Raw genomic sequence first — 22972 nt, 5'->3', positions numbered from 1 at the left:
GTAAAAGTGTTTTGGAAATAACAAAAAATACTATTTCTGTGTGTAATTTACAAATTTATTGACTCAGAAATAAATAACTTGTAGTAAATTCCAAAGAATGAAAACCCAGCATTCCCTGTGGGAAGGACTATAGGTGATGTTGAATACAATTATTGAAAATGAATTCTAGCTAAAAGTTCTGTGAAGAATGCAGATGTGTGGTGATGACAATATATATTATGTTCTCAAAAGGAAAGGTGCTTGAACCTTAAGTTGATATAAATAAACATTTATTAATATATTTAGTAATAGTTTATAAGACAGCACCCACCAGATGATGTGGAAGATGAGAGTCAACAGGAGGAAGGCCATCTTGAAGGAGAGTTTGATGGAGGCGAGGAACAGCTGCCAGTACGTCATACGCTTCACAGTCTTGTAGGTCTTCTTCATGTTTGACCAGGTCAAGAACGAGAGCAAGGCAGACAGGTTCTCCTTGATGAATCGATAGGTCAAGATAACTGGCTCAAGCATCCTGCAACAAAAACAGTAGATACTCACAATAAAAGACATATATGCACTATTCCAGAAGTTATCACATAGAATGGAAAGGTAATGGAATCATTTTAGTCCAAGTGTGATGAATAATGAAGATTTGGGGGAGGGGGGGAGGGTGCTAAATAAAAAATAAAAATTTAAATTTAATTTGGTTTCTGATTTGAAAAGTGAAAGTTTTATTAAAATATTTGTAAAATTTAGAAACTGTGGTCAGCTAGTCAAAAGCAGTGAAGGTGTTTAATAATTTCAGAAATATTTCCTTGATTTTGTATAACTAAAACAAAACTTTAATAATAATAAAAACAAATATTAACGATAATAATAACAACAATAATAATAATAATAACCAACAACAATTATTAACTATTTACTTGCTACTTACAATGATATTATAAACTGAAAAGTAACTCCATTCAAGCTTGATTTACCTTATCAAGCCATCAAGTTCTTTTTGCTCAGAATTTAAAGAGCATACAATTGTTCTAAATAAAACAAAACACAGAAAAGTCAGTTTAAATTTACCATTACATTCAAATCCTGGAAAGCAAAATCAGTGTATATTACATACTGGAAAGTATAGTTAATAGGATTTATTTCAAACATTATAAACATTTTCAAACATGCTCAGAGTATGTTAAAATGACAGACCCTAGTTTTCAAACACTGTACTTGAACTTAATTAGATATAAGCACGGAAATAAGTATAAATGAATTAATTAATTTTAACCACTACAGCATATTTTTCACTATCAAAAACATTTTTTTATAACTGAAATCAAAGCATGACTTAGATTTTATTGTTAAATTATCCATCTCCATACATCCTAAGTGTTTCTGGTCATCCTGGTGTTTCTAATATCACAAAATATACTTGTTTTTTTAAATGAATATATCTCTGAAAAGTAACAGTTATGGAGACAAGTTCTAGTCTGTTGTTTACGGGTATTTCCTTGTTTCTCTCCATTGTAACTTTATCTAAATGTGTTACAGGAACCACACCACCATTTGTTATGTTATTACCAATCTTGTAGCAGCCTAATAATTGGGGTTTTTTAAATGCCTTTTGAAATCTTTCTTTGATGATTACACATAGGTTGACCTCTGTTTTGAAGTTACTTTTTTATAATTAGTACTAACTGATAATAACTGTGCAAGTAGTATGCTGCCACTTCTGTAACAGCAACATGATGTTAATTGTTAGCAGCAAGGAACTAGTCAACATGAGCACTCCCTAAAACAAGTAAACACATGACCCTCTTGATATTGATGTAATTTTCACAAAATATATTCTAACATAGAAATTGTATTGAACTGGATGGAGTAATTAATGGTGGTGTGCAAAGTTACAGGTTTGTAGATTAACTAAACTTGGTGTCCAGTTTCACGGGTTAAAACTAGGGTCTGCAACTTTAAAGTTATATGTATGTTTAATAATGATTTGTGAGTAAAGCAAATTAAGTTGAAACATAACACATGCATACAGATGGTGGTTCAAGATGAGGTTTTCCTCTTTTTTCAGATCAAAACTAATTCATTGCCAAGATTATTGTTTCTTTAAATATTAACAAATATCAAGTAAATATATTAAGAACAGTAAATTTTAATAAAGTCCCATGTATATTAATAGCAGTTTATAAAGATATACCCATGTTATTTAATCACAACCAGCTGTAATTTAGATGTATACACATATATCAAATTAAAAGACTAAAACACTATTCACAAGACCATACTTTTAATAAAATACATCTTGTACCTGTATAAAAAACATTTTGGTACTGATATTGTTTTTGGGAACACAAAATACATTTATTTTATTTCTATGTATCTCTGTGTACTATAACAGTCACTTTTTAATAACGGTAAAATTGTCATTCTCAAGTAATTTTTATGTTTAACTAGCTATATATTTAACTAGCTACACATTTATCTAGCTATGTTAGTATGATATATATGCTTTGTACCATGCCCTAATTTATATATATATTTATTTGTATTAGTTAAACCAGTGGTGTGAGAAGTGGGAGAGGGAGGTCAAGGTGGGGGATGTGCCTCACAATGTTTTTAATGCAGGCAAAAATGTTTGTGTCTCTTAATTTTGAACCTTATATTCATAGACATCCACTTGAATAACAAGGCATTTTAGATCACCTAATATCCAAACTTGTTTCTAGAGAGGGATCCCAAGAACCTCTGCTGCATTGTCATTGACCTTCACAATGGTCCCCTGGAGTTAATGATGTGTCTCTCCCACCCCCTGCCTTTGTCTTGTTTGTTTGAACAATTTTATTTTTGAAATTCAAGTAGAAAAAAATGTTGCAGGTTAAAGACTGGTGTAAATAAATAGCAAGCTACAGCTAATTCAAAAGGTTAGATTCATAACCAAATTAATTAATAGTATTCTATTGAGCTCTGTAGATTAATTATGAAATAATTTTAATGCCTTTTCATGTTCAGTTTGTAAATACATATACTTATTACTGAACATAGCTACACTAAACAAAAAAGGCAGATATATATATATACATGTATATACATTTTAGTGCAGTTAGTATAAATATATATATATCAATGAATGCATAATATTTTCATCTCAACTTGGATGCCAATAACAGAAAGTTACAGTAACCTTTTCTTAGGAAGCTTTTTCGTTTGTTCTTTTTCACTGAAACAAGTATCAAAAGATGATACAAAGATATCAGAAACTTATCTGAATTAAAACAAAATGAATACTGGTAGTAAGTCCAAAGTCATATTTCTTGACATGACTGACTAAAGGTGACCTTTATACAAAGCTATAACATGATTATAAAACCAGTGTAATCATGCATCCCTCCACTTCAAAGGACAACAAGACATAAGCCCACAATGTAGTGCTATATATACATTTGTGAGACAGTGCAATATCAAGAAAAAGACAATTACTAATTAACTTAATGTCACTGGATGTTACATATATTCATTCGCCGACATATTTTGAATTATATACTATGGTGTCTTTACTTACAAATATTAGAAGAAAAAAACGAACCAGTTTTTCTCATAAAACAGAGGACTTCTCTACTGTATCGCGATGAGAACAGACGTGTCTGAATGTGCTCTCGACTTGCCCCCCGACCTGGGGGGACTTATACGCAGCTATGGGAAGCTCTTGGAATATCGCGTCTCATACACTGGGTCACGGGCTTCCGTGACCTTAGTGTATGGTGACGTGATTACCCCGACGAAGAAGAGGAGATGGAGGAAGAGGAAGAGTGCACCAGAAACGGCACGGGGGGGGGGGGGAGACCAAAGCTGGCGGCTCAACCGCCAGCAGCGGTCCCTTCTGCAACGCCGCTCCCAGCCCAGCCTGAGCCGACATGACCAGCCCCAAGGGAACCGCCGGCAGACGACAGGGATCCTCTCAACACTGCGGTGTGTGAGACACCCAACGACCCTCCATCGCCGACCGTCACGTGGCCTAGGCAGAACTGGCCAGTATCTCCGATACCGCCAAGTGCCACGCCACAGGCCCGATTAGTTGCCGCTGGAAAGAGGAAGGCTGTTGCTCAGCCGAGCGACCAACCAGACAAGGCCCGGCCTCCTTCAACACCCAAGACACCACCACCTCCAGCCCCTGTGGACTTGGAAGCTGTCTGGCAAGTACAGATCGGCAAGATCAGATCCAGCTTCCACAAGTTCATCCAGGGTGACACCAAGGACAAGGCAATGCTGTTGGGTGGAGCACTGGACGAGGAATTACATCACCTCCCTGGTGGAAGCGACTTTGAGTTGCATTCCATCAAGTCTCCAACCGGCAAGGTGGGACTAGTCGTCACTCAACGCCGAAGAGATGTCTACCGCCAAGCGATCCTGATCAGCGAAATGGATAGCCATACCATTCATCAGATCATCAAGGCTCTCTTCGGCGACGACTACGGAAGCGTCATCAGCCATCTACAACACCAGAAATGGAAGCGCTTCATCCCCCGTTTTGCCGCGACTCCACTCATCAGCACGCCGTAGTCAAACGGCCTTAACGAAGCCACTCGCGTGGACATATTGATCGGACTTTAAACTTTTAGATCTGCGTTCAAAATTTTATGTCGAAATTACTTCTTTCATTTTTTTAATATTATTAAATAGTCCGATCCTCTCTTCTTTCTCTTATTTAATTTTGGACTGTCCTTCTAAAATGCTCCAAATTATATAAATATTCGGCCGAGCAGTCAATTTTATTTTTTTTGGCTTGTAACCTTTTTATTTTTATTTTTTATTCTATTAACCTTTTTACTAATTGCTATTTTCAAAATTCTGCCCATTTTCAACCCCCCCTTCCCCCCTCCATCCTGAGTCGGGCCACCGATCTTATCGGAGGTCAGGCTCGGGATGGGCGTGTTCGAAACCCTAGTGGTATATGGGCACGTTAAACTAGTTATCATCATCATCATAAAACATATTGTTATAGTAAAAGTTACATCAGTGAAGCAAATAAAAATTTAAGCAGTTAACTCTCAAAGCAAATATTTTGAAAGAATACAGGCAAAAAGCATTGCTTATACTAGTAGAAATTGCAGCATCGATACATTGCTTAAAACCAGAAGCAGATTACATTTGTGTTAGCTAAAGAATCAAACTAACAAGTGATTAAGTAAATAAAAGCAATAGTTCTAAAGCAAAATTTTTACTAAATACTGTGGATTTATTTTCATGGAAAAACTATTTTCATGGCCAGTAAAATTAAGTTGTATATATACTGGTATATATAACAGATGCAAATCTGGAAACAGTGAGTACATATAACCATGGCATACAGTAGTTTATTTCAAATACAAAATGCAACTACGATCAAACTGCACAAGGCTAGGGTTGTTTGGTTTCTAAATGTTTGCTTTTATCTCTTTTCATGAAATGTCAAACTAGGTGATCATAACATCTCATTGCTGCAATGGTATCTTCAGGTTAGGTGAGACATTTTACATCATGGTGTCAATTAAAATGGTCTTTTGGGCTACTGTACGGAAGAATGCAACATCTTTGGCATATTTGATTTTGTCTGGATGTGCTACCACTTAATTATCTCAATATCATAAGATGTTTTTAAATGTCTTTTAATAAAGAAAATGAAGAGCTCTTTGTCACAGACTAAAGCATTCTGCTTCATTTCTATTCTTGTGAGTACTTTCAAAATATACCAAAGCAAATCTGAATGACAAAATCATCAACACTTTCAATACTGTACGGCAGAGGCATAAATATGTTCTGATTATGTTTTTACTTCTCCTATGAATCACTGTCAGGTTTTTCGCCATAGGAGGATTACCACTTGGTCAATAGGAAGTGCTGTTTTAAACATAAAGTGGACCAAATTTTGTTGTGTATTTCAAATAAATGAAAATATAAATAGATATACCAAGTGTTTTTTCACTTGATGTATCAAAGATCATGGTTTGTGCCATCCTGTCTGTTGTCAGGTATATTTAAAAATACCATTTGTTATACATAAAAAAAGAGTAGCATATGTGTAAGCTGTTGGGATCTTTTCTTATAATTAACACCATATATCATAATTAGAACATGCTTGACACCAATCAGGCACTAAAGAGTATGTTTGATTTCCTATAAACATTCATTTTCAATGAAAATTCATTAATCCACTGTACAGCCTACATATTAAATATTCTGCACTACTGAACTATATCTAATCATATTGCATGCAGCATACACAAAGTATATTCTCCATTCATCAAAAGCTCCAGCCTAACAATTTCATCAACACAGCATAAATATCATGTATTTGTCATCAGCATTCACCGTATGAAGTGTCGACTTACCCTCCATCACCACTGATACCAACACCACTCCTCATGGCTGCGATCCTCTGCTCTTCAGCACTGATACTTGTTGCATGCTGCATCTGAAAAAGAAATGACAGTGACTGCTGCAGTGGTAAGGATATAACAAAATCAAAAATTAAAGTTTGTTTTGTTTAAAGGAGAGGACAATTAAGGCATTTGGCCTGGTATGCATATTCAACGATATATAATGCACATTATTGCTTAATATCAATATGTATAATCGTATAGTTAATTAATAAAATGGTTAAATGTGATGGCTATTATATATAACGGGTGCAGCCATTTTGTACCTTCTCAATGAATACGCCCTCTGGCGAGCTGGTGGTTACGTAATACTTAACATGTAATGTCAGGAATGAGCCTTAGAACTAGAGAAACACAATCTACCTGGTTTTTGCGGGATGATAAATAGTCATGCATTGCAATGTTCTGTAATAATACACATCCCAGTAAGCCAGCAATAAGTATATCAATATATACATATATTATTTTTTAATACAAAATAAAATACTATTGTCAAAGTGGCTACACAATAAGGCGAAACAATTAACAATGTTTTGCCCATGCATTAACATACATACTGAAATGATACACAGAGTGTTTTCTTAGTTAATTGGTCTATGCCGTTAGTCGCTTCTACCTGTGATTCCTAATTGGCAGGTGTGTATTTGATTGGTAACCAGACGAGCCAATTAATTGACGCTGTCTAGACACAAAAATACATACCGGTATTGTGGAATATTAACTGTCAACCCTAAAATTGTAATGGACATGGTTTATTACTGTAAATAGTTCTGTAAAACTATTGATTAAGTAGACTATTCCATCTAAAACCACAGAACTGACCAATTACGTACTCCCAAAGAAAAGAAAATTATCACTTGGGTATCATGGGTTGTCGTTTTTGCTCCAACGTAGCATATCAATAGGCCTAATAGTGTGTATTTTTGCTTTGGATTATTTAACAGAGAAAATTCCTATAACCCCATTTTGTTCCGTTAATGCAACTTGAAATATATTTTGTTAAATAGTTTATTATATTATTATGTCATTTATGCTGTTTTACAAGTCAGGTTCATCAAAGAGAAGCGCCTTGTCGAAAATTACTGCTTTTGTTTACACTGTACATACAGGAGACGGTCAGGAGCTGACGTCACTTCGCCCCAAGCTATCCCACCGGACGTCACAAAAACGAAACAAAATGGCTGCCCACAGTTAGCAGGAATAATCATGTTTTTTTATTAACTCTAAAATTACACGTTTTTCATTTGCTAAAGTGTCAGTATGTGTTGGTGGTCCGGGTATGCATCTTTCCAACACATAAGGCTCTTGTTTGAGTTGACCCTACCTTTAATGACACCTCTAGAGCACATTGATTTATTAATCATTGGCTATTATATTTGATGTCAAATATGGTAATTCTGACATGTAGCCAAGTCTTCAGAGGAAACCCATAACATTTTTCTATTACAGCAAAGTATCTTTTATATGCCCTTTCCTACAGACAGGACAGCACATACAATACTCAAAAATTGTGTTTTTAAATCACATAATAGTCATAATTAAGATATGTTTTAGCTTGTGCTTCTTAACTAGTTGTTCTGGTTTGTGGTGAAATGTATATTTATAGCAACTTTACAATTAATGAAATAAATTTCCCATTTGTTGACAAATGTTTCTTCTTTCATACTTGGGACTATGTACAAGACACTGAATTTTATTGAGTAATATATATACATATATATAACAAGCCTGAAGCAATAGCATATTATTCCACATGGGTTTTTTCCTGCTTTTGTTGACTGCAGAATGTCTTACTAATAAAATATTTTGTACAAGACTATACACATAACTATTTAAACATGACAGTGATGACTATCAGTACTAATTAAATATTTCAAACTTTTAAATTTTAGCTAATACGGTTTTGCCTTGAAACATACCTCAAAGATTGTGTCCTCACAGAAGTTGACAAAGCTTTCCAGCTTCTCCTTGTCACCCCCTTCATTGACCACACTGTGTAGGAATGATCTCTTTGACTCCTGAGACAATCACAAGATATAATTATAGAAATATTAAAAATAAAACTTGGTTTTAACTAACTTATGAAACAAAATCTTATCCAATTTTCATGTAACCCATGCTTCACACAGGAAAGTTTCGATGGAGTGTAGTGCCTTACACTAGGCTTTCTGACCCCCATCCCAAATTAAAAAAACAACAACAAAAAACCCAAAACAACTGTTGTTTAGACAGCCAGCACTCATTAGCCAAGACTATACACAGCTACCATGTACACAGCCACTTCTTTGTTAAGTGGCAAAGATGACAGCATCCACTGAGGTTGCATTTATAGAATTCATCTTTGTACACAATATTTAGCACAATACTAATTGTACAATGATAGTTGACAGACCTACATGTAGGAGCTCTGAAGCCATATAACCGTAAATAAAATGTGTTGAGTGCATCATTAAATAAAACATTTCTTTCCTACATGTAGGAGTAAAAACATTCTTGCAAAATGCAGCATCAAGTACAAAGAATGTTTGTCAGCAGTGCAGATCAAAAGAGGTGAAGAAATCAGAATGATCAGAAACTGTTAAAAAGCCTTGGATATTATAGTATAGGTAACATAATCTGAAATTGGCCTCAAACAACAGTCTAAACTTTAGTGTTATAAAAATAATGCAGAGAATGCAAATATCCTTACAAATAGAAATATCACAGAATACTCTAAAATTTATAACACTGTACCATATACTTGGACAAAAGTAAATACCTTAATTTGTGGCTTTTCCCACTGGTCAATATGTGACTGTTTGATTTCAAAGTAGACTCTTTCTATTCTGTTTGCACTACCCATGATCTCAATCCTACCAAGATATGGCTGGAAATATGTCAACACACTAGCTGCCTTCTCCAAGAGTCTCTCCAGTCTGAAAAGAAAAATTACAACTAAGAATTGTAGTGCTTGAACCTTAATTGGATATAAACATGAAAATAAGTTAAGAAAGAAAGCATACAACACATCAGGAATGGCAAATCAAAAGACCACCATTCTCAAATGCATAATATATGAATATGCCAAAAGCATAAGGAAATATCTTTCAATTATTATAAAGTTCTATTAAAGCATGTCATTCATAATTCTTAGTTTTCTAATTTTCTTGCTGCAATAATAGCAAGAATTGGTAAAAAAAAGTTTATAAACTTCTGACATAAAATTTAAATTGTATCTATGAAATTAATATGAATTATTTTAATACAATTTTCAAAACGTAAAGACTGTGCATTGCCAATAAAATAATAAACAAAAATTGTTATGGTGTAAACATCAAACCTTGGTTCATTGGGCATGTGTTCTGACAGGTTGGTAAGCAGTACGGCCATGGTGAAACCAATGTCTTTAGCTGGGTTGTGGAACCGATCTGTGAACTCATGGAAATCAACCTTTCCATCATGGTTGGCATCCACACACATCATGATGTACTCAATTTCTTCTCTAACAAAACAGAAGAAAAAATTTATATGTTTAAGGAGAATGAACTTATTAGAGGCCATTGAACATGACTTCTGTAAAGAAGTGGTTGTGGGCTTTAAAACAGGCAAACTAGACATATTTGTGTGCATGAGATAGTAAAACTTTGATGATAAAATTAAAATATGAAGCACCACAAGATTCAACCTAGGCAATTAAGAAAATGGCCATGGCAAAAATATCCCATGAAAAATAAAGTCTTTATCACATTTTTCACAGCAATTTTATGATTAATGTATAAGAGAAGAATTTAATTTGTCAGTATTACAAAAAACATTAATTGAGAAAAGTGACAGAAAACAGAAAGTTCCATGGCAAAATAAACACAGTGAAAATTTGAAAACACTTCTACAAGCTTCATGACATTGTAAATTGCTGAGGTCATAATTGCCACGGTTGAAGATGTTTCACCAACTTTAAATATTTTTAATGAATAATGAAAAATGAAGCTTAAATATAGGTTGTGAGCATATATACTGATCAGCATAGCCAATAAAATATGGTATAATTAAATCTGATATATCCTGACCTCAATAGACTATAACATGTCTAATTTGTTTGCAATATGTCAGACTTTTGCTTTAAACTTGATATTGAATAATATGTTACACAAAATTTGTAAGTGAATTATTAAAATAAATAATTGTGAATAAAGGTAAAAAAATAAGTAGTTCATTATGAAAAGAAATCACTCAAAACATCACACGAAAACGGAGATTTATTATAAGTAAACAAAGAGCCACTCTGTCAGGCAATAAAACAAAAATCAGTCTTTGAACTATTATCTCAAATACACTAACATACTTCTCAAATAAATAGTTATCCCTCCCACCCAACTCACTTAAAAAAGGTGAAGAAAATTGGTTCAAACAGGTTGATCCACACAACTGGAAGGCAAATGAGAATATGAATCATCCACTGTTGATGTTGGATGGGATTTTGGTTTATGTTTGAAGGATACAGCAGGCATAATGCAACCAGTTAAAGAAGGGGGAAATAGAGTGACCAGAACAAACAAGAATGTATAAGTTTTCATCTGTTCTGAAATTATCAATTTTATAAGATGAACCCCAGAATATTGTGGAATTTTTAAAATTACCACTAAAAGCCAAATGATGTTTTTTAAATAATTAACTTCAGTGACATATGCATCTCGGACAATATTCATTATATTAGTGATTACTTAATATTCCATTAGTATTGACTTAATTACAAAATAGCCATTGATACTTTTAAAGCATAGAATTAAATTAATAAAAAATAAATTAATAAAACTTCTCTTTTTTTTAAATGTCATTTTGTTAAATTAATTCTTTTTTCAATTTGACTGTAATATGTCTGTGTGCAAATGGAAAATGTGAAACAGCAATTCATCATTCAAGGGACAAAGTGATCACTCTAGGGAAAACACGGGCCTCATGCAGCCGACTTACTCTGAATAGAACTTTTGGGCTTCCAAAGCCCGTCGGAATTCTTTATGTGAGATCCAGCCATCCTTATTTGTATCAAATTCCTACAGTAAAGTATCAATATAGTAAAATACAATAATATATATGTCAAAAGGTGTATTTAACTATATGCTATGCTATTATTACAAACCTGGAATATGCTTTTTGGCTGTCCATTGCCTTTCGAAATTCCTTAGCTGAAATGTATCCATCTTTGTTGGTATCAAACTCCTTTTGTTAGCATTAATATAAGAATTCAAATCAAGATTAAAACATTAACATTATTAATAGAGTGATGAAAAAAATGCTATCAGTTATTAAAGAAAATGTATCTTGTTGTTTCCTTTCTAAGCCTTTCCAACAAAATTATTATAATTTTTTTAATATAAACACCCTGCAGGTAACAATATACAGTTTCAAAAATGAGGGAAAACATGTATGTAATTATATAATTTTAAATATCATCAATGCATATGACATGTATGGACAAAATGACACGTTAATTCCTAAAAATATGGAATATTACATTCACAAATTTGATTTCTGTATTTGACCAGTGTAGGTTGAATTTAGTATCCATTATACTGATTCAATTTGTTTCTGAAGAAGATATATTATTTTATTAGTTATTTTGGACAAAAAGTGAACAGTATGAATGGCTTACAGATTCTTCAGATTGTGTATAGTGGAACTACACAGTTATGACTAAACAATAATAACATATTCCATGTGCTTATTAATGAAAACAAATCCCTAGTTTTATTTTATTTTAATGATTCTGACTTTAACAAAAATTTACCAAGAAAGCTTCTGATGTAGTCAAGTCTTTCATTTTCAGGAAGATGTCAAAGAACTTCAAAATCATCTACAACAAAGAGCAAAAAACATAAAATAGTGGTAAAAGTAAAAGGCTGCAATTACTCAATAATTTGTAAATAAACAAAAAATGTCTATAATTATTTATGATCATCAAAGACTTAACTGCTAAATAACATATTAAATGTACCTTACTACAAATGTTACTATATTATGATTAATTACATTCTATTATAGATAGTGGTAAAATGGTATAAACTCATTAACATATCTTTGTTATAGTATGTAGGAACAATGAAAATTCAATTATTTCAGATCATAAAAATGTTTGAACAATACTGTGGATTAAATGTATGTCTGTACCTTCAAAATATTCATATGCCAGATGATTTATAAAAATACTGGGAAAATACTATTCAACAAACCTCAACATTACTGGCTGATTCTACCAATGTGTCCACCATCTGTTTTCCAATTGGTCCATTCATCACATTACCTTAGAAAGATATGAAATGTATATAGATCAGAACACAAAATTTAACAACTTAACTAGCCGATCTCCACTGTCAAATTATTGTACTGCATTTCTTGTGTCTATAAATAATATACAAAGAGTGTTGAATTAAACATATTTCACTCAAGCAATTTTTACTCAATGGCACCATGTTTTTGTTAGTTTACACAACTGCCAGTTTAGACTGACTCCACTGTATTTTGTTTACACCCAATAAAAACTTTTCCTTTTAACCTGTTAACATTTTTAGGTAGTACTAAACCAAATAACTTCCGGCTGGGTCAAAGTTCTAGGTGCACCAAACTTTTGATAGAGAAGTGAACACCACAAGTCCTGTGATTGGTTATAAATGTGAGTGTGTTGATTGTTAAAAATAATAGTTTCATCTGGGTAAAAGAAAAATGCAATTTTATTTCATCTAGTACCAATGTGTCAAGTAGCCTTGTGCTTGAAACATGTATGGGGTACCTGTAAAAAAAAGTACTCGAATTTTGTGCGGAACTAGGGTAGTCATAGATGCTACCCATTATCTCAGAAACGAGCAGCTTGACCCCCAATTGTTTCTGATTCATTTTAAGTGTGAGGGGTGGTAGTATTTATATCCGTGGCGTTTATGTTGATTTATACGCTGCAGATAGGAGTTTTAGCCACATATGTTACTATTGTCATCTATGGGATTTGATTTGGTAGTATACACCCTTTAAGTGCTTAATTCTAGTTAATACTTGTAAGGCTACTTGACTGACTACAAGGAATTAGTGAGAAAATTATTCCAAATAGAAGCAAGAGACAGTGAAAACAGATACATGCAAGCTCACCTTCCAACATGGACAGCAACATGATCATCATGTCTTTCTGGAGCTTCATGAACTCGCGCAGCAAGTCAAGTTGTTCAGGGTCCTAAATGTCATGAAATGCACAAACATTATACAAATTACAGAAGTAAACAGATATATCATGTACCAAGATGAAATAGATGGCAGTTTAAGGTTACTGTACACCATATAAAGATTGTGATAGTTTACCAAGTATTAACCACACAAACAAGACTAATTAATGGGAATGGGAACATAATTGGAATAAGAATGAATGACTGACTGACTGACTGACTTACTGAATGAATGGATGATTGGCTATTGGATATCAAACATTTGGTCATTCTAACACATGATCTTCAGAATAAACCTACTACATTAGAAATAAGGGATCTTTTATATATACTTCCCACAGACAGGACAATACATATCATGACCTTTAATATACCAGACAAAGTTTATTGGGGGGGGGGGATATCCAATGGGTTCACCGAGAAGGTAGCTCCCATGGTGAACGCTATACTGCTTGAGCTAACTCCAACCTCAAATGAATTAATTAATTAATTAAGAAACTGGCTGACAATATAAAACAACATAATTAGCTGCACTAATGACCATGGTACGGCTCACTGTTTATTTAATGACCAATGAATGCAATGTCAACTGAAAAAATTATCTAGTTTTATGTCCTATCATAGGTAACTAACACAATATCATTAGACAAAATGTCTTAAGAATTTCAAGATAGCTTCTCAACATTTATGAAAGACCCTCTGTACAATTTACACTTTACCTTGGAAAGTTTGTCCTGCATGTGAGCAAAAATGTAGAAGAATCCTCCCACAGCATCCCACAGCCTGCTGTGTGCCAAAGCCAGTTGGTTCAGGGAGCAAGGACCCTGGAACATATCAATTAATTATTACACACCTATATAGTTAGAAAACAATTCTGACCATCGTTACCGACCTTATGTATTAGCACTTGAAAATCATACTATCTTAAATGTGACTTAATCTAAAGTTGATAATACAAATCTGAATGACAAAAGCATATTACATTATCAAAATCTTATCTCTGAACTAGACAGAGTTGAAAGGATATTAGGCAAAGTTGTGATTGTTTCTATAATCCATTATCAGGTATTCGTCCTCAGAAGAACTGCTACTCCCCTAGAGATCCATAACAGAACATTTCATCTTTCTTCATGAGCTTCACACTTTCTGTTTGGTATTGATATATTAAAACACTAACTGAAGAATTTGCATTATATGTACTACCTTTTATCAAAACAATAAGCTAAAGAATGTTTAGTATCACTCAATTATGCAATTTCAGTTGTATACTTTGTAGTACCTGAATATATTCAGACAATGTGTTGAAGATCTGTGATGCCACTTTGATAGCCTGGCAGAAATTGTCTTTACCAGCTGTGTCTATGACATCTTTACCAGAGTAGTGCCAGTAGAAATCCATGATAGATTCCTGAAAGAAAAACACAGACAGCCTTGAAAGATCAGCTAAATATAGCTATATTTCTCAAAAATGCTTTATAGCTCCAAAATATTACTTCTATTTCAAGATTATAGCTAATGTACTATTATTTCTTGGAAAGTATTATATGGTATAATTATTTTGAAAACTTAAGTTTGTTATGAATATGGAATAATGTAATGTTTATAAATTATTCTAAAATACTGTATTTGACAACTCATGTAATAATTTAGGAAATAATTACAGCATCTGAAAAATGTACAATTATTACACTTTGCAATCTCCAATTTTCATCATTTAAGGGCTTTCTAATAGATATAAGGAAATGTGAATGCCTTAATGTTGGAATCTGAGAAAAAAATGTATGTGCAAGTGTGGTTACTTGACATTGCAGGGTGAGGTCTCAGTTTTCATTTATTGCCAATGGCTGTATTGTACTGGCTGTATTGTAAGATGGCCACGTAAGAAAGAAATGCAATCAGCAGCGGTATTTATCAAAAAATAAGGTGTAGTCTTTCTTTATTGTCATGTTCCTTACCTGAAGTCTGAGAACATAGTCAACTGTACATATGATGATGTTGACAGTTGTTGTGTTACCAGCCTGAGTTCGGAGGTAGTTCTGGAATTCTGAAATATTAAAATATTAATATTATCTTTACTGCATTGTTAGTTTTGTTGACCATAACATAATATTAATTAATTAATATCTATTCTAAAATATTTTTAAAATTCATATGGTCACATTTGGTTAATGTGAGAATTTTGGCAATTGTTGACTAGTTTTATAGATAATGATTACCAGTATATTCATTCAAGGTTTTACATAAAATAAATAATTTTTAAAAACCTGCAAAGATAATACTTATACTTTTATATATAAATCTTAATTAATTTATTTATTACCCTTATGAGTCAAAATATTAACTGAAACAATTATTTTCTGAAAGTAGTAATATATCAAAAAGTATCTCACATTTCCTTGTTCTTTGATTAATTCATAAGGTGAAATATTGTTGTATTTATACCTATGGTATATAATTAGTATGTTGATTGAAAGTTTACATATAGCAGCTATAGCCTCATATTACAATTGTTTATATGATTTGATTTGATAGTATATGTATGTACCGTATAGGTTAAAACACATTTACTCTGTTCTTGTGCAGAGGAGAAGTTTGGGATCAAAACCCCTCTTGTTCAAGCTAATGTTCTTCTTTTTTTGTCCCCTGTGTGTGCTGTAACCTCACCGTGGTGCAGGGGTGTAACATTCTCTTAGTGAATGGCCAATACAGTACAAAATTGAAGTTTTGAGTAAAATTCAGTATCCGTAAAATTCTGTGATATTTGTGTTTTTGCACAGTTCTTTACACTGTTTTTGTTTAAGTCTTGAATTTTTATATTGATGTTGATCATCACTTTATTTATTTGCATTACCATAGTTTGACACCCAATAGCCGATGTATTTTTCGTGCTGGGGTGTCGTTAAACATTCATTCATTCATTCATTCATTCATTCATTCTTTTTTTGTTATATTTGTCAGGGGAGCATTAGTCGACCACCACATAAACTTCACTCACTATGGTCTAGACCCCAGCGCTAAAATTCCTGTTGAGAAGTCACTTCGTTCTTTTTCTATAATCTGAACAACAAAACCATTAGTATATCTCTGCACAAGAGACGGCCTAAAGGACATTTTGACAAGGTTGACTTCTCCTATTGATAGGTTTTCTTCCTCAGGATGATACATCATACATTGTCTGTAGGATTGCTATAGAATTGGTCTGCATTAAAAATAAAATTATGCCCACCTAAATTGTGACCTTCACACAACAGTTGGAGGAATCTGAAGAGTTTACAGGTAAATTCAGTCTTGTCTTCTTCATTGGTGTCAGCACTCATTCCCAAGCCTTCTGCCTTGTTTGTTCTTTCAAATGCATCCAGGTCCAAAACACTGTAATAGAAATATACCAAATCAAAAGTTAAGAACATTTTTGATACTAATCTCCTTAGAAGTTACTTACTTTTCAAGCTTTACAAGAAGTTTGTTTCTAATGGTTTTATTCGCTATGGCACTGGCCTCAGTGGTGTGGTGGCTAAGCCTTCGGACCTAAGGCTCATAGGTAGTGGATTCACATTCCAGTACCGGCTCCCACCCAGAACAAGTTTAATAACTCCATGGGTAGGTGTAAGGCCACTACAGCAACTTCTCTCTCACTAACCACTAACAATCAGGGGCCTAATTCACAAAGATCTCTTAGACTCTGTTAGACAACAAAGCATCCTCTTTGCAAGTCTTTTAGCATTGCACTGCAAAATCGCAAAGCTGCAAGAGTTTAGTGAATTAGGCCCCAGGACTGCATGCTTGAACCTTAATTGGATATAAGTATGAAAAAAAGTATAAATAAATAAATAATTTACCATGGTACTAAAAGTTCATGTTCATATCTAATTAAAGTTCCAGATTCTACTGAGGATGGATATACCACCAATATAAAAGGCCAATTTGCTATGATTTTGACATGTGACTCCACATTTTCTAGGTGAAGAAATCTAAATATACCTAAAACCTATGCTTCATAATACACAGTAAACATTATTGGTCACATCCATTAATGAAGGTTTGTAAAGAAGGTACAAACCTGCATTGCTGCATTAATCCAGATACAGATGTGAAGAATCCAACATCTTTTTTATCTTTGAGGTGCTGTAACATTTTCTGGTAAGGAAAAAAGCATAAAGTATATGAATAAACGTAAAAAAAAAAATTCCAAACAGGCATCTGTTTAATCTAGAATCTGGGCAACTAAAAATAAATTTAATACAATTAATCAAACACTTTACATGAACCAGAACATCTTGTCCACAATGATCAATGTGATAACAACTCCAGCAAAACATCAAAATATGTTTCTTTCATATATAGAACCATATAATATTTTGAATAAAACCTTACCTTTTGGACATCAACATTGCCACCCCTGAGTAAAGATATTCCCAGGTCAATGGTGTTCATTACCATTGGTCCATGTTCACCTGGAAAATAAACAATTGCCTGTATTCTCCTTGAGAATAAAGTTTAAGGTATTAAAAGAGAATACAGAGTTTGATAGCTCGGCAATAGGTAGCTACCGTATATAACAAATAACACCTGGCTAGGTCAGAGTTTGAAATCCACCTGTTTTGATAATGCAGTTAATACTACCAGTACAGCCATTGGTGATATATGTGAAAGTGTTGGGTGTTTTTTTTGTTTTTTGTTTTTTTAATTGTTTTATCTGGGATATATATGTGTGCACTTTATTTCATCCAGTACCACTGTGTAAAGTACCCATGTCCTTGAAACATGTATGGGGTACCTGTAAACTAAGAACTACAATATTAAAAACAAAATTAGTTGTGAAAAGTTCCACTTTCTTCAGTCAGCACTTTGGGGAAAGTGTTGAAATAATCATATTTCTTTGTCATACTTTAGTTGTTATATTGCATATAGTATTTTTAGGCACATACATTAACATTGTCACCTATGAGATTTTATTTTGTATAGTACAACCAACAGGAATATTGCTAGATATAACAAAAGTTGCTAGTATGTTTTGGTGAAAACATAATAGATGGATGTACATGTATGACTAAACATGATCATAAAAATAACAAATGTCATTGAGATACCCTATATCATGTTACTGCAGAAATAAGGGAAAAGTTGTGTGACTTTACAGCAACAAAATAAAATCCAATATGAATATATTGTTATCATTATAAAGCTTTGAGGTCAAAATGCAAAATTATGTATCATCGGATGGATGGATGGCTGGATGATGTGTGCATACATATTCAAAAAATCCCATATTATTAGGAATAAAAGACGAATATGTTTTTTCCCTGACATATGACAGATGGTCAAGGTACTATTTTCCAAATGAATTCCATGTATTGTTAGTATTGCACTGACAGACCTCTGCTGGCTCCCATGTAAAGCAGCACCATTTCAGCGGCTCCTCGGTCAGCCAGGCGAGACTGTTGAGACAGAAGCTGTTGTTTCTCCATCTCTTGCTCCTTTAAATAGACCAATAGTTAATGAGCTGTGGAAACAAATTCCATATACACATAAAATAAAAACATTTAGTAAGAATATATTAGCAAAATTATAGTTACAGACTAACAGACTACATTCCTTCATTAACATTATTCTCTAGGTTGATTTAATCAAACAAAAGAAATCTTCTCAGTAATGATTGCCACATACCCAATGTAACAGCCCAAAATATACCCCCCACCAACTATACTCAGGGTTAATCCCTAATCCTAACCCTCATTTTTTATTACTAACCTGTATACAAAATAAATAAATAAATAATAATAATAAACACTTTAAAAGAAAAGCAACTATTGCTTTCATAAAAATAAAAGTATCACAGATTAGTCATTTTAGAAGATATTTTGATATTTTCTAGCTCAAAATATAAAAATTAAGATGTTAAAAAAACCCTCTGGACATTGAAATACAGACTAGAGAGGTATACCCTGGGGTATATTCTGGGCTAGCCCATTTTATACCCCAAGTATAGTTTGGCAGGGGGTATATTTTGGACTATTACACCAGTACATACAAATGTATTAACTATTCATGGGGTTTTATTCATAAATTAATGAAAGATCCCTTGCAGCAGATTTTCAGTCTTATACTCTAAACCAAGTGTTGAAATATCTGAGTGTGGGTTAGATGCCAAATGACCATAGTCTAAAATAGGCTTAAGTATTGCTAAACAAACAGTTCATTCATATAATAGTGAACCTAAAAACAAAATGAATGTATTACAGAATTATTCCAGATCCTAATAATTAACACTTTCATAATATTCATCAACTAACAAACACAATTATAAGAAGCAAAAACTATTTTTGTTAATCATGCAAATTCTTTTAAAAACAAAAGTAAATTCTGAAGAAAATAAACTGTATTATCCACAATTTATTGGTTATTCAAGTCCAAATTAAAATGTTCTTCCATTCACTGACACACATGAGATATAACATGAAGCTTTTTGTTTAAAATGTCTCCCACATACTACATGTAACACAAATGTTATACAAGTACAGAAACACCAAAGAAGAAACCTGCTAATACCATAAAAACAGCTTGGAATTTTTGAAAGATGGTACCAGATATGTTATGACTAACACAAAACCAAGGCAGGGAATAACATAGCTATTAATAAAAGGTGGCGAGTATCCATTTGGGACATGTTACCATCGGACATATGAAATTCAGTTTTTCATTACTGCAGATTTTTAAAAACCAAACATTTGCAATCATGACATGGTCATACCTTATATTTCATCACCCAGTATCATTTTATCTCATTTTATCATATATGATGCACACTCTAGAATTGGTATATAGTTATAAGATTTAGCTTTAATTAATTTAGCAATCAAACAAAACAGGTTCAGTACTAAGAAAATAAATCTCATAATTGTGCAACTAGTCTTCAGCTACAAGTGCCATTGCTATCTATTCATTCCTTACTAACAGTTAATTTAAAAAGATACCATGTATTCTTAAAACAATTAACCCGTAACATTTTTCACATACCATTTCTAGATATTTATGACATTGTTTTACTGGCAATGTTTGGAAATACTATGAATATCTCATCAGAGCTGATAAATGGCCAATATATGCATCCAGTATCTGTTACAGTTCCTTCTGGGTACAATAAGACAAAGGTGTATCACTTTTTAAATAATATTAGGAATTTTTTATGAGAATATATCTTATGTATTAAATATATAGTATGTCTGATAATTGATGCAGTTTTCAAATTCTTTTTTTGTTACCATGACAATAATTATAGTAATAAAAATTGTGAACTAAAATTATCAGATCAAAATCACAGTATCTTCGTGTGGGGTCTTGATCATGTTGTTGCCTACTGCAGGGACAGTTTATGCTATGTGTGAACTACATGCTACTTCTACAACATGATGGACGCAGACATTTCTCTCCACATACGTGACACATAATACACAGTGTCTACCTTGAGAATATCCAGTTTGATCTGAGAGAGGCAAATTGTCAAAACAAAATATAGAAATATAAAAACAAGGAAATATAACAATTTTACCACTCATGATTAGATGAAATTTGACTTTTAACAAGATGCATATTAATTAAAGAAGGCTGGAATTACTAAACTGTTGTGCTTAATTAATAATCAGCACTATTGTTTTCATTATTTATGTTTCAGTTATATGCAAAAATTAGACAAAAATCTATCCAAACATTGGTTAGTAATGACAAAGTTTACTACACCACATTTTGAACAGTGAAAGGTCACAAAAACCTGGTTTTACTTAATACAAATTGTCAATTCCAAAATATATCTAAAACTACACTTTAACAAATATTCAAAATAAAAAAGACTGATAAGTTAAAACAATATTATAAATAAAGTTGAAAGCTGTCCTATCTGATAATGAATATTAAAAGAACAGTTTATATTTTGAAACTCAAAATCTCTTCACAAAATACTAGATCATGCAAATATTTAGAAAGAAAAGAAAAGAAAATATATTTAGAGAAAAATATAGCATGCTGAAAATAAATATTACATTCCTAAAAAACATAGTCAACATATTCTTATTAAGTTAGCTATGTTTAGCCAAAATTAGATTGTCTCAACAAAGCAAAATGTAATAAAATAGAACAAAATAAAAAGAAACAGTCATGTTAGTTTCTATATAAACTGAATAAAAAGTGTATCTGTTAATTCAATGTCAATTCATATATGGTGAATAACAGCTCAAACCCTGGTTAATAATATAAAAACATAATATTCTGAAAGTAACTTTTTCTGAAAGGTTTACCACATGTTCAGACATTTTTCAGACTGCTTATTTCCCATTTTATCACAATTAATTTTTACAGAAATCTAGACTTCAGGTTTTTATAATTCAAATTAAATTCCAGCACAAATTTGAATTAAACTGGACCTTCAGTTCTCTGTATCTACAAATAACTCATTTATGGTTCAATAATGTACCGGTACTATTTTGAGTTTGTTGTGTCTCAGATTTCATGAAATTTTAATTAATTTTTTTTTTTCGTAGCTGGTTAATACTAAGTTTCTGATTCCCTGCAATTATTTATAGCATTCCTGTCAACTTCACAAACATGACTGAACAAACTGTACAAATACAGACCACAAAGATTTTTTAAATATAATAAACATGTTTCCTCTGTAACTGTTACCTCAAATGATGGACCAGGTCCTTCATCTTCACCACCATCATCATCATCCTCTTCATCTTCTCCACTACAGCTCTGAAAGTTGTCCACAATAATTGAACTAATCTTTGATCTCTGATATTTATTATAATTAAATATTCTAACACACAAATGATTATGGTATTAATAGATAACATTAATAGGCTACTATCTGCCAATTAATATCCCTCTTTCCAAAAAAGAAATGAAAATGCACAGCCTCTGAAAAAACTTCATCTATTGAGGGGAATATATTCTATAACCTTCATACATGAATTAAATAATCTGTCGCTAAGCTAAATCCCATTCAATCAAGAGTCATGCATTTGAAAGTAAAAAATCCTGTGAATATTATTATACCAAAGAAAACCATGCTGTGTGGTTATATGAATACACATACAATATATTCTCTTTTTTATTTTAATACATAACATATATAGCTTTATTAAAGCTGACTTTCTTTTAGAAATCTTGGAATAGAAATAATAAAATTATTTAAGTTAAAAACTGACTTTGCTCATGATGCCAGCATATGCCATGTATAGCGGATCCTCTGGCAAACTGCTTGTCTGTTCTTTGGTAGCAGCCCGGCTCAGAGCTGTAATCAGCTGCGACAGAGAGTCTGGCTTCACCTCCTCCTCCACATCCTTCTTTTCAACCTCTTCTTCCTTCTCATCAGATCGCTGTAACAATAAGAAATGCTGG

The 22972-nt window shown here is 32.7% G+C and overlaps 1 protein-coding gene across 5 annotated transcripts in view; it reads right to left on the bottom strand.

Annotated features, from left to right (window-relative positions):
* Window positions 1–22972, bottom strand: part of LOC121371392 (ryanodine receptor-like) — a 129535-nt gene that overhangs the window by 20093 nt on the left and 86470 nt on the right. For 4 of the 5 annotated variants that reach the window (XM_041497252.1, XM_041497253.1, XM_041497255.1 and 1 more), the window contains 19 exons: window positions 22780–22950; window positions 22253–22324; window positions 18954–19053; window positions 17951–18030; window positions 17637–17713; window positions 16806–16948; window positions 15535–15623; window positions 14859–14987; window positions 14299–14403; window positions 13509–13590; window positions 12602–12672; window positions 12160–12225; window positions 11346–11425; window positions 9715–9876; window positions 9154–9310; window positions 8315–8413; window positions 6348–6430; window positions 3164–3199; window positions 311–511 (listed from right to left, as the gene is read on the bottom strand). In XM_041497252.1, coding sequence (XP_041353186.1) covers window positions 311–511; window positions 3164–3199; window positions 6348–6430; window positions 8315–8413; window positions 9154–9310; window positions 9715–9876; window positions 11346–11425; window positions 12160–12225; window positions 12602–12672; window positions 13509–13590; window positions 14299–14403; window positions 14859–14987; window positions 15535–15623; window positions 16806–16948; window positions 17637–17713; window positions 17951–18030; window positions 18954–19053; window positions 22253–22324; window positions 22780–22950 — 2003 coding nt within the window. Of the gene's footprint in view, window positions 1–310; window positions 512–3163; window positions 3200–6347; window positions 6431–8314; window positions 8414–9153; window positions 9311–9714; window positions 9877–11345; window positions 11426–11511; window positions 11592–12159; window positions 12226–12601; window positions 12673–13508; window positions 13591–14298; window positions 14404–14858; window positions 14988–15534; window positions 15624–16805; window positions 16949–17636; window positions 17714–17950; window positions 18031–18953; window positions 19054–22252; window positions 22325–22779; window positions 22951–22972 lie in introns of all 5 variants that reach the window. The other variant, XM_041497254.1, reaches the window with a different exon arrangement.

This window comes from Gigantopelta aegis, chromosome 4, assembly GCF_016097555.1.
Source record: "Gigantopelta aegis isolate Gae_Host chromosome 4, Gae_host_genome, whole genome shotgun sequence".
NCBI lineage: Eukaryota > Metazoa > Mollusca > Gastropoda > Neomphalida > Peltospiridae > Gigantopelta > Gigantopelta aegis.
Note: the sequence above shows the minus strand (reverse complement) of the source record. Positions and strands in the feature narration are given on the sequence as shown.